The 20906-nt window shown below is 43.6% G+C and overlaps 1 protein-coding gene across 1 annotated transcript in view; it reads left to right on the plus strand.

Moving 5' to 3' along the window:
• Positions 1 to 3365: 3365 nt before the first annotated feature.
• The window catches only part of Nploc4 (NPL4 homolog, ubiquitin recognition factor), a 55470-nt gene continuing 37929 nt past the window's right edge, over positions 3366 to 20906 (plus strand). Inside the window, exons 1-3 of the mRNA XM_020187881.2 lie at positions 3366 to 3527; positions 7603 to 7683; positions 13809 to 13921. Coding sequence (XP_020043470.1) covers positions 3513 to 3527; positions 7603 to 7683; positions 13809 to 13921 — 209 coding nt within the window. The 5' untranslated portion in view covers positions 3366 to 3512. The remainder of the gene's footprint in view (positions 3528 to 7602; positions 7684 to 13808; positions 13922 to 20906) is intronic.

Below are 20906 nucleotides of genomic sequence, written 5' to 3' on the forward strand. Positions count from 1 at the left end.
TGGTCCAAATGAGCCTGTCATTTCACGAGCCACTGAGTCCTTACTAAACTTCTTAGCAGACAGAGGTTATAAAATCTCTAAAGAAAAAGCCCAATTGTGTCAGTCTAGGGTTACATATTTAGGTCTTGTCCTGGAGAGAGAAATGAGGGCTGTAGAAGAAGATAGAATCTGTCCAATCCTGATGTTTCTCTACCTAAAACTCTGAAGCAATTGAGGGCCTTTTTGGGGGTCACAGGATACTATAGAATTTGGATCCTGGGATATGCAGACCTAGCCAGGCCTTTATATCAAATCCTTAAGGAAGCACAGAAGGATCCCCAGCCCTTTTTTGAGTGGGATGACAAGTCAGAAAATGCATTCCACAGGTTAGAAAAGGCCCTTATGACAGCTCCTGCCCTGGGTCTCCCAATACAAGACAAGTTTCAATTATATGTCTATGAAAAGGGAGGACTGGCCTTGGGCATGGTGACTCAGCTCCAGGGCATCACTCCCCAGCTAGTGGGCTACTTAAGTAAAGAATTAGCTCAAGTAGCCAAGGGATGGCCAGGATTCCTCAGAGCAATGGCCACAGTAAGCCTTCTAGTACATGAAACTCAGAAACTTATCCTAAACCACCCCCTAAGGGTTTATACCCCACACGACCTAGGGGGAATTTTAAACTCAAAAGACAGCATCAGCATGTTCCTTTTATTTGCTAACTATATTGCTATGGGGCTTGGTCTTCTGGGAACACTAGCACCCCTATATAGGAAGAGCTACAGCCCTTCATGGAAGACCAACAGGTTTTTAAACCTCTTTTGAGCATTTGTCCTTCCAAAATCCCCCCATAGGACTCTTGGGCTATGAGAGACCAACAGCTGCTCACCTGCCGGCATGGGTCCTATTAAATTTCACTCAGGGTCCCTTCCCTTCTTTGATATTCAGGCCAGATAACTTCTCCTATGCCATGGTTCCTTTTATAGGGGTCCCATGGAAAAACCAGCCTACTATGTCTTACTCTTGGCTTGGGTTCATTTCTCAGATGAAAATTTGGATGTTTAATGCTTCTGTCCCAGACAGCTATATACCAGTTTGTCATTCGTCAAACATCCCAAAAGGACGTTTTTGACTTTACCACCCTTAAAGGTGATGATCATCTGAAAGCCAGCTGGCACTGTATGAATAACTCCAAGAGCCTCACTCTTATGTGTCCTGATGTGTTTAGAGTTAATACTTGTAATGGGAGACTTGTCTCCGAGCTGACCAAGTTCTCAAACCTCACTGGTAAAAACTCTTATTGCATACTTATTACTGGCCATCACAAGTGTGTTTTAACAAAATATACAACAGTATTAAGAAAACTATATAAATGTACCTTTCCACTCCCTGTGCCTCCATCTTTTACCAGCAGGCTTAATGTCTCTGACTACCTGTTTCCAGGAGACAACTCCCAGGCCCAGGCTAACAATACCCAAGGTATTTTATGCCCTGAGGAACAATACCTCTTTATAGGGAGGTCATGGAAAAAGGACCAGGTATGGGGGCTGCCATGTCTACACCCAAACCATACTTGAGGAAATTGGGCAATTGCCCAACTAATACCTAATCCTGAACATATTTCTTTTTGGAATAATACTATAACACAACAAACTAAAATTTCCCAACAAAGGGGAATAGCTTCCTATAGGGATAAAAGGGAGACCACTCTAATGGTTTTAGGGATAAAAGCATTAGTTACAGCCCTAGCTGGAATAAGCTATGGGGTGATTGCCAATCATGTAACTGCAAAAAACCTAACCAAAATGGTAGAGGGCACTTCAGACCAGGTAGGCCTTGCCATTGTTGTCCCTTGACTGTGTGGTCACGGACCACCGCCTGGCCCTAGATTTTCTTTTGGCTAAAGAAGGAGGGGTAGGTGCCATCGCCAGTACTTGCTGTTGCACATACATAAACACTTCAGGCATTGTAGAGGAACGTGCAGACTACATTCTCCAGCAGGCTAAGTGGCTCCGGGAGCAATCTCTTGAAACTCAGGTATCCACACAGGTATGGGACCAAATAAAATCCTGGCTCCCCTCCAGGACTTGGTTCCTATCCTTTCTGGAGCCTATAGTTGCCATTATTCTCTTGCTTGTGTTTGGGCCTTGCATTTTAAACTTACTTGTCAAGTTTGTTTCTTCTTGCCTAGAATCCATCAGACTACAAATGCCCCTGATGGAGATGAAAACGACCTACTATCCTTACTATCGTGGTCCCCTCTAACTCCTCTCTCATGGTCAGCCCTGAGGCTGTGGGCCCCTTCATCGCCCCCTGTCAGCAGGAAGCAGTTACTGAATAGACTTCATTGTCCCTATCCCTAACAGTAGTTAGGGCCACCATTGAGAGGAAGGATTGAAGGAAGGACTGAAGGATGTCCCAAAAGGTGATAAGTGGTCAAGGAGACATCTCTCCTTCCCAGGAAACCTCTGTCTGCACCTAAGAGACACCTCTGCCTTCAGGCAATGCAAAAAGGCTATAAAAACCCAGTCCCCATCCTGACCCACAGGACCACTGGTTTCCAGGTCCCGCTACATTCCCTGCCATGCAGTCTATCTCTTCTCTTCTCTACAAATAAAATCTTTCCGACCTCTGCTGCTGGAGTCCGCCTGTGCTTTCATTCTCAGAACGAGCTCAAGAACCCTGAGCACCTGAAATTCCAGCATGTGTCATCTGTGCATTAATAGTAATGACAAAATCAAAGAAATTAAGACATGGGGTGGGGGAGGATGTGAGAGCAACAATTTCCTAACTTTTCAGAAAATACAATCTGAAGCTGAACCATGAGGATAAAATGCGAGGGGCTTGACCTCTTAGAAATTTTCATAACTTTTTTTTGTTTATAGTCATAGGCGAAGTCAGCTACAAAATTCTCAGGGCCAGTGGAAAATGAGAAGGCAGAGCTCCTTGTTAGAAAATTAAGTGACAAGACGGTGACAGCAGAGCATTAAACCAGGCCCATGTTTTCTGAGCAGCAGTGGGCACTACCTGAAGCTGGCTCTGACACTTACACATGTTCTAAAACGCAGTTTAAATTCACAGAGATGCGATTTTTTCCAAATGGAAAACACCAACGGCTATTTTTGGGTAAAATGTCGATATTTTGGGGTTTTCCTGTATTGCTCTTGCGCTCAGGATGGAGCGAGCCTCTCATTCACACCATCATCTTTGCAATAGCTGCTCTCTGGTCTGACCTGGGCGGTGCAAGGCAGGCAGGGGCGGTACTGGGGCGGGGTGGAAGAGCTCTGGGCACCGCCTTCTGCGCATGCGCGCGATTGTCGGCGCGGCCGGAACTCCATTTTGGGGTTGTGCGTCTGGCGGAGCGCATTGGGCGAGGCACCGGACGTCGGCGACTGGCGGAGCCGGCGGCGAAGCTGGAGCGGCGGTGGCGGCGACGGCGGGAGGCCGGGGCTGAGGCCGGGGCTGGGGCTGCGAGGCCAGTGGGGCGGCAGGCGGCGGCGGCCCGGGGCCCAAGCCCGGAGGCAGGAGCGGCCGCTATGTCCGAGAGCATCGTGAGTGCGGCGGCCGGGCGGGAGCGGGCGCGCCGGGATGAGGCAGCAGATTTGCCGGCACCCTGGGCGGGCCCGCGCGCGGCCGTCCCGGGCCCGGCTGGCTCCTCCGCGCCCGCCCTCGGCGTGTGGCCGGGAGAGGCCGGCGGGGGGGGGGGTAGGCCGAGCCGGCAGGGCGGAGTGGCCTCCCTGCCGTCCGGGCCCCTGAGAGGGACGTCGGCCTCCTCCCAGGCCCGGAGCCGGTTAGGGCCCTCCCACCTCCCCCATCCCGCAGGACCTCGTCCTGGGTCACTCCGGGACAGCCTGGGTGTCGAGGGCGGCGTTAGGCAGCCCCTTCCCCGCAGAGGACTCGGGTCGGGGCCAGGCAGTAGCCTGGCGGCTTTGCCCCCAAGCTTTCAGGAAAAACACGACTACCTGTTTAACAGGAGCAGGGTAAAGAAGGGCTGGTGGCACTTTTACCTGACACCGGGCATTGCTGCCCTCCTCCTCCCCCTTAAAGTGGAAAATGTCAGTGAGAAAGGAGAAAAACCAGATTTGTGGAGTTTTTCCCTCCAGAGTCAGTGTGGCTGGGGAAAAGTTAACAGAATTCTGGTCAATGTTGAGGAACGTTTGGGACTTGCCCAAGAAGGATTGGGTGGCAAGTAATGTCCGTGCTTTAGGCCTAGGATTGCCTCTGCCGTCCTGCCTGAGTGTGACCACCGTGCACTTTTCTGATGTGGTGGGTCTCCAGGAAACTCGGGCTCTTGGAGTTGAAGACTTTTTTTCTGGGTTCACTGGGCGGAGTGAGCACACCATCCAAGAGAAACCTTAGAAAGGCTGACTTGCCTAGAAGTAGGGCAGGGTATCAGCACTCACGTCTGCTTTCAAGCTTTTTACTTACTGCAGTAATTTTTACTGAGATTAAACAGCCTTGCCCAAGTGAGTTCCAGGCAGGATATTTGCACCAGTGAATTTTCTTTTTTTTTTTCTTTTTTGTGGTATTGGGGTTTGAACTCAAGGCCTACACCTCCACCAGCCCTTTTTTGTGAAGGGTTTTTTCGGGATAGGGTTTCTGAACTATTTGCCCTGTGGCTTTGAACCGGGATCCTCCTGATCTCTGCCTCCTTAGCTAGGATTGCAGGCCTGAGCCACCAGCACCCAGCTGCACCAGTGAACTTTTAAAGCTGGGCTCTCATGGACAACATTGGGTCTCAGTTCTTGAGGAATTCAAACAACCTTCTTTTGAAATTGATTTCAGAAGCCTTTCTCATCCCCCTTTAAATTCAGAAAGATATTTAAAAAAAATTATGATTTGTATTTCACCAATTCTCCAAACTTTTTCTGTGTTGATTTACTTTTCTTTCTTTCTTTTTTACTTTGAGGCCTAGGTCTTTGCTATGTTTCCCAGGGCTGGTGGAGTGGCTCAAGTGTTAGAGTGCTTGCCTAGCAAGCCTGAGGTCCTGAGTTCAGGCCCCAGTAAATGAATGAATGCAATGAATTTCTGGGCTCAAGTGATTCTCCTGCTTCAGCTTTTAGAGTAGCTGGAACTACACATGCATGCCAGCACACAGCCTCATTTTCTTATAAATAAGGAGACCTAAGTCACTAAGAGCTCCTAAGAGGGTTGTGTGTCCATGTGGCCCAACCTGTCCCTTCCTTTATATTTTGTTTTGTAGCCTCTGTAAAGGGTCAGACCAGAACTTCAGTACAAGTTATGTTCAACCCAGACTCTCATGCGCTTTTGTAGGGGATCAGGTGGAATGACTTGAATTTCTTGGTGTGACCTCTTGCTCCTCATGGAGCTAGGCAACAGGCTCCTCATCCTAAGTGATCAGTTGAAGGAGCATTCACAGAACTCCACAAAGAAGCAGAATTCTTCACTTTTAATATGCCTCACTGTTAGCAATAGATTTCAGAATGAAATACATGGAAGTATTTACCTTACGTTTCCTAGGTATTGACTCTAGAAGGAAGAACACTAGAAGTCAGAAGTCAGACTAATTCATTTATGTTTGCGCTTAACAGATGAGTGAGAAGAGAGAAGATTAAGCAGATGTGGTTAAGAAGCAAAAATAACACAATGTCTTTGTTAAAGACACTTATAGGGATTACTCAGAACAAACTCTTAAAAGATGAGAACATAGAGGGGCAAAGCTAAGTGAAAGTTACTATAAAACAAGAGACAGAATCATGTAATTTTCCCAGAAAGGGTTTCACTATGAATCCTAGATTGGCCTTAAACTAGTGACTTTCCCGCCTCAGCCACCTGAGTTCTGGGATTACAGGCTTGTACCACCACACCTGGCTTAGATTATTCTAAATTAATAGATAAAAGTGAACAGAGTTCAGTTGACAGTAAGCCATTGTGGCATTTTGTAGTGTATCAGTGGAAATCTTTTTTTTGTTTGTTTTTAACAATGTCTTGTGACATTTTTTTGTTCACATAGTTGTTTTAAGTATGGTGCACCATTAGTAATTGCCATGAGGAGAAACTACAATGTGGGCATTTTCGGGCATGTTCCTGTATCTCCCTTGCCACCCTTCAGGTGGTTGTAAAGCAGCTGCCTTGTTTGCAGGGTATGCCAGTTCATGTTCCCTGAGTAAAGCAGGGACTGGTACAGTGGCCAGCATAATGTGCCCTCAGAGGGTCTTGATAAATGTAAAAATCAAGGCCCGGAAAGGGGTGCACATCCAGTAGTCTTGCAGACCTGCCAATCTTTTCAGTTTGCCATGAAAATATCTTCTTAAAGCCCTGCTAATGTTTACCATGATGTTAAAAACCCTTTTATCCTTCCCTTTCTTCTTTCTTTTTCCTGGGATTGAACCCAGGGCCTCCTGCATGCTTGGCAAGCAGTTGTACCACTTAAGCTGTACCCCAACCCTTGCCCGGTCTGCCTTTGAACTGGAGATCCTTCTGCCTCTGCATTACAAGCATGTGCCACCACACCTGGCCATATATTTCTTTAATTTTCATCTTTCTATTACAAGTAAATAACAAATTAGAAGATTTTTTATGATTCTTTTATGTCAGTGTAATGTCTGTGTATTGATCCTGGAACAATGGGATCTTTTGTAAAGAACCCAGCCATGGGTGCTGGTGGCTTACCTTTGTAATCCTAGCTACTTGGGAGGCTGAGATCGGGAGGGTTGTGGTTTATATCATTCAGGACAAATAGATGGTGAGACCTCATGTCAAAATAACCAGAACAAGGGGAGGAGGGGAGGGAGCACAAACAATGTATACACATTAAGTAAATGTAAAAATGATTTAAAAAAAAAACACCAAATAAACTGTGGCATATCAGAAAAAAAAAACCCCACAAAATAACCAGAGCAAAATGGACTGGTGGTGTGGCTCAAGTGGTGGATCGCCTGTTCTGTAAGTGTGAAGCCCAGATTTCAAACCCTAAACCCAACACCCAAAAAAACCAGCTGTGTGCCAGTGACTCATGCCTGTAATCCTGGCTACTCAGGAGGCAGAGATCAGAAGGATCAAGGTTCAAAGCCAGCCCAGACAACTAGTTTTCGAGACCCTATCTCGAAAAAGCAAATGCTAAAAAGGGCTGGTAGAGTGGCTCAAGGTGTAGACCCTGAATTCAAAGTTCAGTCCCCACCCCCCAACAAAAAAACAATAAAACCCAGTCAGCCATTCATGTTTTATGGGTTTTTTTTTTTTATATCTATTGCTTTTTGGTAAGTTTAAAGAGAAAAAGTGTTTCAGACATAACTATAAATACTGGTTAAATATCAAAGTTGTATTTTTCTGTGTAAAACTGTAATTTCAAATCAGGACATTACTCTTAGGCTGTCTGGCAGCCTGAGGTTTTGAAGCAACTCACCCCTCTGCTTCTTCTACTACAAAGATGGAGTTGGTTAGCGGAAGGGTGATGTTTGCCTTTCAGTTTCAGTGATGCAACTGCTAAAAAACTGCAGATGTAATTTTTTTTTTTTTGGTGGTACTGGGCCAAAAAACTTGTGGCCTTGCACTTGCTAGGCAGGCACTCTACCGCCTGAGCCACTCTGCCAGCCCTGTAATTCTTATAAATAGATCAGAATCTTACTAGACTGTGTAGTAACCATCTTGTTTCATTTACAATAGATAATCCGTGTCCAGTCTCCGGATGGAGTGAAGCGGATTACTGCAACAAAGAGAGAAACAGCCGCAACATTTTTGAAAAAGGTAACTGGCTTGCTGGGCAGGTGCCTTGCCACTTGAGCCGCTCTGCCAACCCATGTGCATTTGTTTTTCAGGGTCTGTTCACCCTCCACTGTTACTTTCATTTATACCTTTTCTGTTTTCCTCATTTCCTTTTTCCTCCTACTGCCAAGTTGTCTCTTGCATGGCTTTTGTTTTTTTCTTTGTGGTTGGGCTAGATGGCTGTTGGATCAGATGTTTGTCACAGCTGATCACTGCTTAAGGTTGTAGAACTAAGAGCCTTAAGTATAGGTGTCAAAGTATTTTGCAAGAGTAATATTTATTTATTTTTTGCTTTTGGGTGGTACCAGAGTTTGAACTCAGGACCTGCACACTTGCTAGGCAGGTGCTCTAGAACTTGTACAGTCCACCAAAGTGCCACACTTTGAGGCACTCCACCAGCCCTTCTTTGTGTTGGGTATTTTCGAGATAGGATCTTGTGAATTGTTTGCTCCATCTTGCTTTGAACTGCGATCCTTCTGATCTCTGCCTCATGAGTAGCTATGGTGTGAGCCAGTGGCTCCTGGCTGCAAGAGTAATATTTATGAGTGAAAATTCAGAGAAAACTTTAGTTGTCCATTAAAGAGGATTTGTTAAAAATGTATAGAGTGATTGCACTCTGCTTTAGAGAAGTGAAAGCCTCAGGCACATTTGTGTGAGCAGAGAGTGATAGAGAGCTCAGGGCAGACCCAAGAGGGGTGATTCTGGATGAGAGGCCCCAAGTAGGGAGAATATATTTTGATTTATACTTCACGCTAAAGGCTAGCACACTGTGGTCCACAGGTCAGCCTACTGATTTTACAAATTCCCATTTATTGGAGCCAGCCATACTCATTGGTTTCTGTATTGTCAACTGGTGGTGTAGAGCCTGTATGACCTGTAGTGCCATAAATATTCACTGCCATCTGACCTTACACATAAAGGTTTGCCTGCCCCTGTTCATGCTGTTTGAATTTGTTGCCAGCAGATACTAGCTTTATAATGATTAAAAATAGTTTTTTCATAAGCAAAATATATATAGTTTAATGGCTATTAGAGGAAGAAAGAATCTTCAATGTGTCAAAAATTCAGTCTTTTATTAGTTATTTATGTTTTAGTGGGACTGGGGGTTGAACTCAGGGCTTCCTGCTTGCAAAGCAGGTGCTGTACTGCTTGAACCACATCTCCACACCTCCAGTCCACCTAGTTATTTTTAGATAGGTTTTCCATTTTTGGCTAGAACTGGCCTTGACTATGATCCTCCTATTTATGCCTCCCATGTAGCTGGGATGACAGGCATGTACTCGCACACCCAACTTTTTTGTTGAGATGGGGTCTTGCTAACTTTTTGCTTGAGCTGGCCTCAAACTGCATTCCTCTAGACCTTTGCCTCAGGGTAGCTAGGATTATAGGCATGAGGGACCATGCCTAGAGAGTCTTTTTATTTTCACAAAGGTGGAGCCTACAGTCTGGAAAGAGATTTGCTGAGGATCTCACTGGGCCTATAATCTGTTAGTGAACCTACAATTTACTTGGGAAATGTTTCAGAAAGACAGGTGCTGTCAGGATTCCAATCCCATTGTTTAAGGGTCCATATTTATAAGACTAAAAAGAAGCCAGCTGGGTGCTGGTAGCTCATGCCTGTAATCTTAGCTACTCAGGAAGCAGAGATCAGTAGAATTGAGGTTTGAAGCCAACCCTGGGCAAATAGCTCATGAGACTCTATCTCGAAAAAACCCATCACAAAAAAAAGGGCTGGTGGAGTGCTGAGGTGGTAGAGTGCCTGCCTGACAAGCGTGAGATCCTGAGTTCAAACCTCAGTTTCACCATAAAATAAATAAATAAAAGGAACCCCATTAGTTTAAGATCAGCTTGGGTAACATAACGAGACCCTGTTTCAAAAAAAAAAAAAAAATGAAAGAATAAAAAGAAAAAGAAATAGATGCAATAGGTGATAGAGAAGAGAACTTGTAAGTCTTTAAGAGCCTGGTTTTGGGCTGGTGGAGTGGCTCAAGTGATAGGTAGAGTTCCTGCCTAGCAAGCATGATGCACTGGGTTGAAACCCCAGTACTGCCTAAAAAGCCTTTTTTTGGGGGGAGGGATGACTGGGGTTTAGACTCAGAGCTTCATACTTGCAAAGCAGGTGCTCTACTGCTTGAGCCGTACCTCTAGTCCATTTTGTTCTGGTTATTTTGGAGATTGGTCTCTTGAACTATTTGCCAGAGCTTGCCTCAAACCACAGTCCTCCCAAGTAGTCGGGAGTATAGGTATGGTGGCAAATTGTAGTGTATTATTCCTTTTTTATAGTTTTATTTATTTATTTATTTTGGCAATGCTGGGTTATGAGCTAAAGGCTTTGTACTTGATAAGCAGGTGCTCTACCACATAAGCCAGTCCCACAGCCCATGGGATTTCTTAAATATATAGTAACTATTTAAAAATAATGATTTTTTTTAACTTGATTTTTTTAGTATAACAGGATGAAAGGGGGGAAAATGGGAAAAAAAAACATTTCCTGCCCCCATAGAGGAAATGGGAGTAGAGACTCCCCACTCCCCTGTATGCTTTTTTTTTTTTTTTTTTTTTTTTTTTTTGTGGTACTGGGGTTTGGACTCAGGGCCTGTATCTTGAGCCACTCCATTAGTTCTTTTTTTGTGCAATTGGTTTTTTGAGCTAGGGTCTTGCAAACTGTTTGCTGCGGCTGGCTTCAAACCGTGATCCTCCTGATCTCTGCCTCCTAAGTAGCTAGGATTATAGGCATGAGCTGTCGGCAGATGGCTCCAGCTTGCTTTTTAAAACTTACTTGGAGGGCTTAAGTGGTGGATCCTGGCTAGAATGTGTAAGGCACTGAGTTTAAACTGTAGTCCTGTCAAAAAAACCAAAACCAACTTATTTAGAAATTATTTTAATCATGTATTATTTTAATACATGCATAAGAAGGAGAAACTTAAGTGAAATTAATAGGATACGATCTCTACAACATCACATTCATAGCCTCCAGCCCCTCTGAGCCATTTTCTGACTCAGTTGTCAGAATGTAGGTCCTACTCAAAGGGTTCTCTTTAGCCAGTGTCTGGAATGCACCAGCTGCTGTGTCTGGGCTGCTGGTACTGGAGCTATGGCTTGCTCTATCTTAATAGCAGGGCTTACCAACCAACCTTTCACTTCTTTGATCATTAATTGGCTTGTTAGATGATTGGCAGTCTCCTGTGCCCCTTGGAATGACAAGCAAGTTGCCATGAGCTCAGGCAGAGAGTCAGTCCTGATGCTAAACAGACTGGGACCGTAAGACACTTCATCACAAGTGCATCCATGTGAACGATAGTAAATCTTATTATAGTGTAATTTGTAACCTATTGTATCACACTAGACAGTACATTCTGATTGTGGTTGTATGCTAGTAAGTTGATTTATATCATTTTAAAATTGTTATTAAAAATAACAGCATAAAATTTTCCATCTTAGCCATTGTTTTTGGTGGTACTGGGGTACCCTGAACTCAGGGTCTCACACTTGCTAGGCAGGTACTCTACTGCTTGAACCAGCCCTTTTTTTGTGTGTTGGGTATTTTTGAGATAGGGTCTCTTTTTTTTTTTTTTTTTTGGTGGACTGGGGTTTGAACTCACGTCCTATACCTTGAGCCACTCCACTAGCCCTTTTTTGTATGTGTGTGTGTGAAGAGTATTTTGAGATAGGGTCTCGTGGAACTGTTTGCTCAGGCTGGCTTTGAACTATGATCATCCTGATCTCTGCCTCCTGAGTAGTTAGGATTACAGGCGTGAGCAACTGGCACCTGGCTCACTAGCCCTTTTTTGTGATAGGTTTTTTTTTGAGATAGGGTTTCACAAACTATTTGCTCAGGCTGGCCTCAAACCATGGTCCTCCTGATCTCTGCTTCCCCAAGTAGTTAGTCAAACCCCTGGCGCCTGACTGTCGTAACCATTTCTTAGTGTACAATTTGGTGGTATTAGGTGTTCTTTTTTGGTTCCTTCAATTTAAGTGTTCTATTAGTTTCTATTCCATACCAAGTTTTTTGTTTTATTACAGTTATTATGCATCAAGGATACCTCAGGTGTGAATGTAGTTCTTAAGATTTCAGTCACTGCTCAGTCTTGTAAACTGTTCATGTATTTGTAGATGGCCAGTGCTTTGTTGGATTTCTATGTTTGTAGATAAGTCAAGAAGTTTTCAGAAGCGGTTATTTTCATAGGAGAACTATAAAAACTCCTAATGTGTATACTTCTGTATTTCCCAAGAGGGTAGATCACGATACATAACATCATGTTGTGAGTGATCATAATGGACAGTGCAGCTAAGCTGGGCACAGCGGCATGCACTTGTGATCGATGCTCCCTGAAAGGATCTCTTGAGCCTTGTGGTTTGAAGCCACCCTGGGAATCCCCAGAAAAACAGCTTCATCTCAGTCCTCATAATGTGTTAGGCACACTGCTCTGGTCGTGTGGTTGTGGGGAGTTAGCTGTATTTCACACTCATGAGGATTGGCCAGACCACAGCTGTCCCTTCCAGGACATTGCTTCTCACTCCACAAGTATGTGACCAATCACACAGGGAAAGCTCTTGGTAAAAAAATTCTCATTCTTGGCAATAGCTGGTAATGCTTTGTTCATAGAAAAATGTTACTCGTTTTTTTAGAATAGGCGCAATACCACAATAAATTTTAATTTGTATCTAAGCTGTTTCAGAGAAAAGTCAAATATGCTATTTTTAGTTGTGCCTTCTCCCCTCCCAAGGTGTTGTACATGCTAGTCAAGCACTGTACTACTTGAGAAGCTTCCCAAGCCCTGTTGTGTATATTTTTGATTTTAAGACAGGATCTCTCTAACTTTGCCCATGCTGGCCTTGAACTCATGATCTTCTTGCCTCTGCCTTCCAAGTAACTGGGATTATAGGCACACCTGGTAAATTTGGGGATTTGGCTACTCTTTTTTTTTTTTTATTTTTTATTTTTTTGGTGGTACTGGGGTTTGAACTCAGGGATTTGTGTTTGCTAGGCAGGTGCTCTACCACTTGAGCCACTCCACCAACCCTTTTTTGTGCTGGGTATTTTTGAGACAGGGTTTAGCAGGCTGGCTTCAAACTGCGATCTTCCTGAGTAGGTAGGGTTATAGGCGTGAGCAACCAGCATCCGGCTTAGGCCACTCTTTAAATATTTTTCTATCCTGTCCTCACTGTTCTCCCTTAGGGTCATTTGTGATCATCCCATGGCTTCCTCAGGCTCTGTTAGTTTTTCTTTCAAATCCTGGTCTTCAGAATGTACAGTTTGTATTACCTGTCAAAAGACTTTTTCTGTCACCACTTAACTCAAGCTCCCCCTGTGATTGTAAGATCCTTGATGGCAGGAACTTTGTCTTTTTAAATTCATTTTTTTTTCTCAGCGCCCAGAACCTCTGGAGCCCAGCATGTATAACTGCTTAGTATTTGTTGAATAGGTGATTGAATATTCCTAGCATCTAGCAAAGTGCCTGGCACAGTGGACATTTCTTAGTAAATTACTGGCATCATTCCCTATTCCGTTTCTTTATGTGTTAAGTTTCATAATTGGAATTGGGTTTTCACAATTGATTTAAAAATAGAAATTAAACTTTATGCACATGACTGTAACTCTTGCTTGCTTCAAGCTCTTTAAATGTACCTACAGTTTTTGTTTTTGTTTTTGTTTTGGTGGAGTGGAGGTGGGTTTTGAACTCAGGGCTTTGCACTTGCAAAGCAGGCACTCTACCACTTGAGCCATACCTCCAGCCCATTTTGCTCTGGTTATTTTGGAGATGAGGGTCTCTTGAATTATCTGCCCAGACTGGCCGTAAGTTGAGATCCTTCTGATCTTAGCCTCCTATGTAGCTAGGATTACAGGCATGAGGCATCGATGCCTGACTCTGCTGACAGTTTTTTCTTTTGCACAAGACCTTTGCTTTTTGGGCTTCTTTTCTCATTTGAATTGGCCCTTGCATGAGCAGTGCACATTTCCTCAATGAGAGAAAATAATGAGGAATTTGGTGAATGAGGAACAGTGTCTAAACGTAGCTAGTATTGTTCTAGTTATGTCTGATGAATTGTGGTAGTGTAGCAGTACATAGATATTTTATTAAATCTCTGTTTGGGGCTTGTTGTAGGTTGCAAAGGAGTTTGGCTTCCAAAACAACGGCTTCTCAGTTTACATCAATAGAAACAAGACCGGAGAGATAACAGCATCACCCAGCAAATCCCTCCACTTGCTGAAAATCAAGTAAGTGCCCACCTAGGAGAACACAAGAAATGGGGAGGAGCCATGACCCCAGGGCCCTCCTGAGGCTGCCTGGGTTTATCCTGTTTCCTCTTCATGCCACCATACGCATTGTCCTGCTAACTGACCGCCATCTAAGTGGCTGAGCTGTCTGTTGTGGTTCAGCTGCTTGTGTAGATGGAAGAACCCGGAACACAGCTCTTTGTGAAGAAATCATGCCATGTTAGCCCTGGTGGCTGGAAAGACAGGACACAGTGTGATGATCCGTTGTCACTTCTTTGAGCGAGTCTGTCATGTCAGTGGAGCTTCTGCATAGAGACCACTTACCCATCACTCATGTTATTGGTACACAGTCATATTGTCTGGTCCATGGCTACTTTTATGTGGTACATGCAGAGTTGAGTGATTATGACAGATCATGTTGGTCTGTGGAGCTGAAAATATTTGTTCTTCATAGAACAGGTTTGCTGACTGCTGTCTAAACTGACTGGGCACCTGTGTACACATTACCAAGCAGAGCACTTGACATTTCTTTGGGCTAAGGGCTTCAGCTGTAATGTGGTTACTAGCTGTTGGTTTGGGATATTTTTACAGGTAGTTTGCTGAGTGTTTGTCTATTAGTCAGAACAGTAGGCTGTTTTGGCAGTTTGGTTCTTTTAGGTTCACAAATTAGGATATCTAGGGAAAAAATACATAGTGACAGCATTCATTTATTTGTTCTTCCACAAAGACTTACTGGGCACTTACTAATTACCTGCCCTTCATTGTTGTTTGTGACCATCTCTACAGTGGCTGAGGTCACCTTTCCTTTCAGCTTTTGGAGGGTTCTGGGGTTTTTTTGATCCTCGGAATAGAACCAAGGCCTTGTACTTACTAGGTAAGCACTCACCGCTTGCTGCATCCCCAGCCCATGTGTAGGACTCTTGCATCTTGAGCATCATTTATGAAGGGTCTCCTTGTCTTTTTTGGGGGGAGGGAAGGGGCTGGGGTTTGAACTCAGGGCTTCATGCTTGCACAGCAGAAGCTCAACCACTCAAGCCTCTCCAGCAGTCCTTGGGCATCACTTCTCATGAATGGTATTTGAGATTGGATTTATACTGCCATTCGCTGGCTGTGAGCCCTGGGTAGTTACTTCACCTCACTGGGCCTTGCCATCTTTGTCTATGAGGAATAGCAATGCCTCTTTCCCAGAGTGCACAACACAGCTCCTGCTTGTGGTGAGCGTGGTGGTTGAACTCAGAACTTTGTGCTTGCTAGGCAGGCACTTTACCACTTCAGCCACACCTATAGTCTTTTTTTTTTTTTTTTTTTTTTTAAGTTTTAATTTTTTTTTTATTTAAGACAGTGCTCAAAAAAGGTTCCTTTATGCAGCCCAGACTAGCCTTATGATCCTCCTGCCTCTGCCTTCCAAGTGCTGGGATTACAGATGTCCACCACCATGCCCTGCTGGCTGGATTTGGGCTTTGTTTTTTTTTTTTTTTCTTTTTAAATTTTGGTGGTACTAGGATTGAAACTGAGGGCCTTGTGCTCTATCATAAGCCACACCCCCAGTCCTTTTAGGGTCTTGCACTTTTTTGTCTTGGCTTGCCTCATTACCATGATCCTACTTTCACCTCTTGAGTATCTGGGATTACAGTGTGCACTGCTGTGCCCAGCTTTTTTTTTTTTTTTTTTTTTTTTTTTTGGTGCTGAGGATTGAACTCAGGGCCTTACACATGTTAGGCAAATGGTTTTTGTTTTGGGTTTTTTTCAAGATAGGGTATCTTGAACAGTTTGCCCGAGTTGACTTTGAACCACAATCCTCCTGATTGCTTCCTCCTGATTAGGTAGTATTACAAGCATGAGCCACCAGCTCTTCGTTCCACCTTGATTTTTGAGATAGCATTTTGTTAACTTTTTTGCCCAGGCTGGCCTTGAGCCACAATCCTCCTTTTTTACCGCTTAAGTAGCTGGGATTACAAGCATACACTACCATTCCCACTTGTTTTTAAAACTGTCCCAGGAATTGATACAAGAATGGGCAGTTAGCCAGGCATGGTAGCACATGTCTGAAATCACAGTACTTGGTAGACTGGGGCCGGAGGATTATGAGTTTGAGATCAGCCTGGGTGAACCACCTTTGAGACAAACCATGCTGGCTGGACTATTACAGTACCAGTAAGAGATCAGAGGGCAGTTAAAGTGCATGCATTTCGGTACTATCCAAGAGTGTATCTTTTAATGATAGCTATATTTATTTACTAAGGACAACAGAAATTTATTTTCTTACTGTTTTGGAGTCTGAAAGTCCAAGATCCATGTGCCATCAGGGTGGCTTATTACTTTTTTTCTTTTTTTTTTTTGGTGGTATTGGGGTTTGAATTCAGGGTCTTGGGCTTGTTAGGCAGGTGCTCTACCATTTGAGCCACATTACCAACCCTTTTTGTTTTAGGCATTTTTTTTTTATAGGGTCTTGCCCAGACCAGCCTGCACCACCATCTTCCTATTTATGCGTCTCATATATCTGGGACAACAGGCTTGTGCCAACATGCCCTGTTTCCAACCATGATCCTCCCAATCTCTGCTGTACCCAGCTCATAAAGGTGGTTTCTGTTGTAGTCTCTGGTCCTGCCTCATGGAGGGCTCCCTTCTCACTGTGACTTCCCATGCTTCTTTGTGTGTGTGTGTGTGTGTGTGTGTGTGTGTGTGTAGAGTATTTCATAATACTGACCAACATGGATATAGACTTGAGTACTGATGGAGAATTACCTGAAATTTGTCTTTATTTCATCCACGTTTTCAAGAGTGTTACTTTCTTGAAGCTCTGTATAGATCTTACTCTCCTGTCTCTGATTCCATCATTGCTGCTCAGCAGTCTGTTGTAATTCTATCATTCTTGTGTGGCTGGTAACATATTATTTTTCCCCTGGCAAGTTTTAAGATCTGTTTGGGGTTGGGGTTGTGACTGAGTGGCACAGTGCTTGCCTATCATGAATGAGGTCTCAGGTTTTGTCCTTGGCACCAAAAAACTTGCCTTAAACAGAAGATACCTTTGTCTTGAGGCCATTTGTTTCTGTTTGATTTGAGTGGGTATACATTTGATGTTAATTGTGCTTTCTATATCCACATTCTGAACAACACATGTGCTTATCACTTCCATTATCACTAAATATCATCTCGCCCCATTCTCTTTGTTATTTCAACAGTTATTTTTTTACTTTTAAATATTTTATTTGATTACTTTTCAAATCTGACCAGTTAAGAAAAGTTAACTATATTCTATATTATAGAATTTAAAAATTGTAGTTGATACATAATTATAAATTATAATTTAAAAATTATACAATTTAAAAATTGTAGTTGATACATAAAAATTGTGCATATTTATAGTGTGTCTCAATGGTAGAGGCTTGATTAACCTCCTCCCATGTGAGGACTTGGGTTTCCATCCCAGCAACACCACCAAAAAAAAATTGTACATATTTGTCAGATGTGGTGGTTTGGTGTAGGTATACTGTGTTAGTTAGCTTTTAGGCATTGTGATAAAATACCTGAGAAATAAACTTAAAGGAGGAAAGATTTATTTTGGTTCATGGTCTCAGATGTTTCAGTCTATCCTCACTTGTCCCCATTGCTTCAGAACCTGTAGTAAGGCAGACTGTATCTCTTGGCAAACAGGAGGCACAGCGAGAGAAGGTCTGGGGACAAGATGAAGCACCAAAAGGTACACTCCCAAGGACCCACTCTCTTTAGCTGTGTCAAACCTCCTAAGTTTCCATTGCCTCCTGATAGCCCATAAAATTACAAACCCATCAATAGATTAATGCATTGATGAGGTTAGAGTCCTCATGATCCAACCCCTTCCCCAACGTCCCATCTCTGAACATTGCTGCATTGGAGAACAAGCCTTCAATAGATGATCTTTTGGGGAACATTTCATATCCAAACCATAACATATACATTGTCTGATACTCAAATCTGGGTAAGCATATCTGTCTCCTCAAACATTGATTGTTTCTTTATGATAGCATCTAGGATACTTTCTTCTCACTTTTTGAAATACTCAGTAATTATGGCTATCTGTAGTCATCCTACTATGCAATAGTACTCAGAACTTCTTGCTGCTGTATAACTGTAAGTTAGTACCCATTGACCATCTCCCTCCCCTCTACTCTCCTGAGTCTGGTAACCGCTGTTCTACTCCCAGCATCTGTGATGTCAGCTTTTTAAAATTTGGAACATTTTAAACATGTTTCGTCCCCTCCCACTTTTTACTATTAAATGAAACATATACTGAAACCTGAGATTACTTGTGTGTTTTGATGGGTTTTCCTTTTTTTTTAATCTCAGGACCTTGAGCTTTCTAGGCAGGTGCTGTACCTCTTAAGCCATGATGCCAGCCCTGGTTTCTTTCTCATGTGCATCATTGTAAGCAGGTGAAATGAAGTGTTGCCAGCTACCTCAGGGATGCTCCCTAAAGGGGCCACTGGTGTGGCCTCTGTAGTAATCATGTCTGTACATTTCCTTGTCCTTTTCCTGAGTGTCTGTTTCTGCATATTATGGTTTAGTCTTGAGTTTAAATCTGAAGGTTGGTGTGGTGGCACATACCTGTAATCCCAGCACTGGGGAGGCTGAGGCAGTAGGATCACGAGTGTGAGGACAGCCTGAGCGACACAGAGAGACCCTGTCTAAAAAAAGTATGTATCTTACATCATTTAGCTTCCCCTTCCATCCCTTTCCATTTTTTAAGATTGATCTGATGAGGGCTGGAGGTGTGGCTTAAGTGGTAGAGCACCTGCCTAGCAAGAGGAAAGAAAAAAATAGATTTGTCTGATGATGACTTTGGACCACCTCCTGGGTTTTGCTGTTTGACTGCCCTCTGGTGAACTCAGGCCAGGCCCTCAGCAGGACCACTGTGTGCTGTGTTCTTTATTAGGAGCCACAGGGTATCTGCTTTTTACTTTTTAGGTTATTGTTAGATTTCCCAGGCCTCAAACTCACGGTCTCAAGTTGTTGTCCTACCTTAGCCTCTTGAGAATTGAGACTGGAGGATTATAGGTGTGCATCAGTGTCCCCAGCCATCTTTCACTTTTAAATATTCTTTAATTTCCTTTTGAATCTGGCTGTTGGCTTCTAGCACTCACAGGGTCTATGCTGTTTCCAGTTCAGTCTCAGCTCTGCTTGTAACAGTGTGGGTTTTTTTTTTTTTTTTTTTTTTGGTGGGTCTGGGGTTTGAACTTAGCACCTGGCTAACAGTTTGCTTCTGTGTGTCATAATGCCAGCACTAGAGTCCTGGGTACTGTGTCTTCATCTCAGTGTTTGTTGTTTCTGTCCACCCTTGCTCTCATTGTTTTGTTTCCTTTTTTCATTCTTAGAGGTTCTATTTGACCAAACTCAATTTTGGGAAGTCCCAAGGACCTAGGTTTAGTGGCTTTTCTATAAAAAAAAAAAAAAAAAACATGTGGCACAGGGAAGTGCTATGGAGCTAGGACTCCTCTGAGTTCATTTTGTCTTTGTACTTCCTGATCCCAGTAGCATCTGGGTTCCACTCCTGTGTTGGGCAGGAAGACTCATGGCCTCATCTTCTTACTGCCCCATGGATGACTGGAAGCCCAAAGCTCTAAGTTCCTGATCATAGCCTTGTCCATGGGCAGCTCTGAGCTGTTCTTTTTATTGATGGTACGGCTGGTTGTTGGACCCTCAGTTTTCATTTACTTTCTTTAGAGGTCAGCAGTGTTTTTAGAGAATATTTGATATTTGTTAAAATTGATCCAGAGGCTGAGCCAAGTATTTTATAGCTGGAGGGTGTTTAAGAATATGTAATCCACTGCTAGAAACAGAAGTCTCTGATTACAGTTTGACAGTTTTATCACCCCTGAATTATGGAGGAAAAAGGAGGCAAGAGCAGATCTGTTGAAGAGCTGTCACCATGCTCCTTGAAGTTCACGTGTCCTTGCAGTGTTTGCAATTCTGTGTCTGCATTTTGGTTTGCTGTCAGTGCTGGGGCCAGCTGTTCTTTCAGATTTCTTTCCTGTATGTGTATATTGTTGATGGCAGCTAAATATTTGTCAGACGGTTTGCTGCAGTCTTTCCATCAAGGCTGACACTGAATTAGTGCTGTGAGCCCCCTCTGGGCATGTATGATCCACAGTACTTCTGTGGATGGCTCTCATCCACACCATTGTGGATTATCCATCCCATTCAGGTCCCACTGCTCACCATGTGTCTGGCCATTTACACAGAAAGTTACATCACACCAAGCATTCCCATTGGAAATGAGACTTGTGGTAGCCTTTTTGGAAAGCAGTAAGTTGGCAGCCTGAGAAACAGACATAAAAGGGCCGAAAGGAGTAACAGTGCATAGTATCTAGAGTGTTTGTGGGTGTTCTTCATGGTGGCAGAAACCAGAAGTCAGCACATGTGCCCCTCTTTATATGATAAAGCTGTCCCCCTGGTGTGGCCCTCATACCTATTATCTCAACACTTGGGAGGGTGAGGCAGGAGGATAAAGTTTGAAGCCAGCCTGGACTATATAGGGAGACCCTGCATCAAAAACAAAACAAGCCTTGTGTTGTGACTCATACCTGTAATCCTAGCTACTTGGCAGGTAGAAATCAGGAGGATTAAGGTGCCAGGCCAGCCCAAGCAAAAAAGTTAGTGAGACCTCATCTCAACCAATAAAAAATTGGGCATGGTGGTGTGTCTCATCCCAGCTACTTGGGGAAGCGCAAAAAGGAGGATCACTCAGGCATAAACTCGAGACCCTATTTGAAAAATACCTAAAACAAAAAGGGATAGTGGTGTAGCTCAAATGATGGAGTGTTTGCCTAGCAAGCTCAATGCCCTGAGCTCAAACCCCAGGACTGCCAAAACAAAAAAACAAGTAATTATACCTGGAGAATTGAATATGGTAGTTTTCGTGAGGGGTTGTTAGATGACAAGAACAAGATATGAAGTGATGCTTTTGGAAAGCAGTGATCATCCTGTCTGCCTCTGTGTACCTGTGTGA

This window comes from Castor canadensis, chromosome 11 (genome assembly GCF_047511655.1).
Source record: "Castor canadensis chromosome 11, mCasCan1.hap1v2, whole genome shotgun sequence".
NCBI lineage: Eukaryota > Metazoa > Chordata > Mammalia > Rodentia > Castoridae > Castor > Castor canadensis.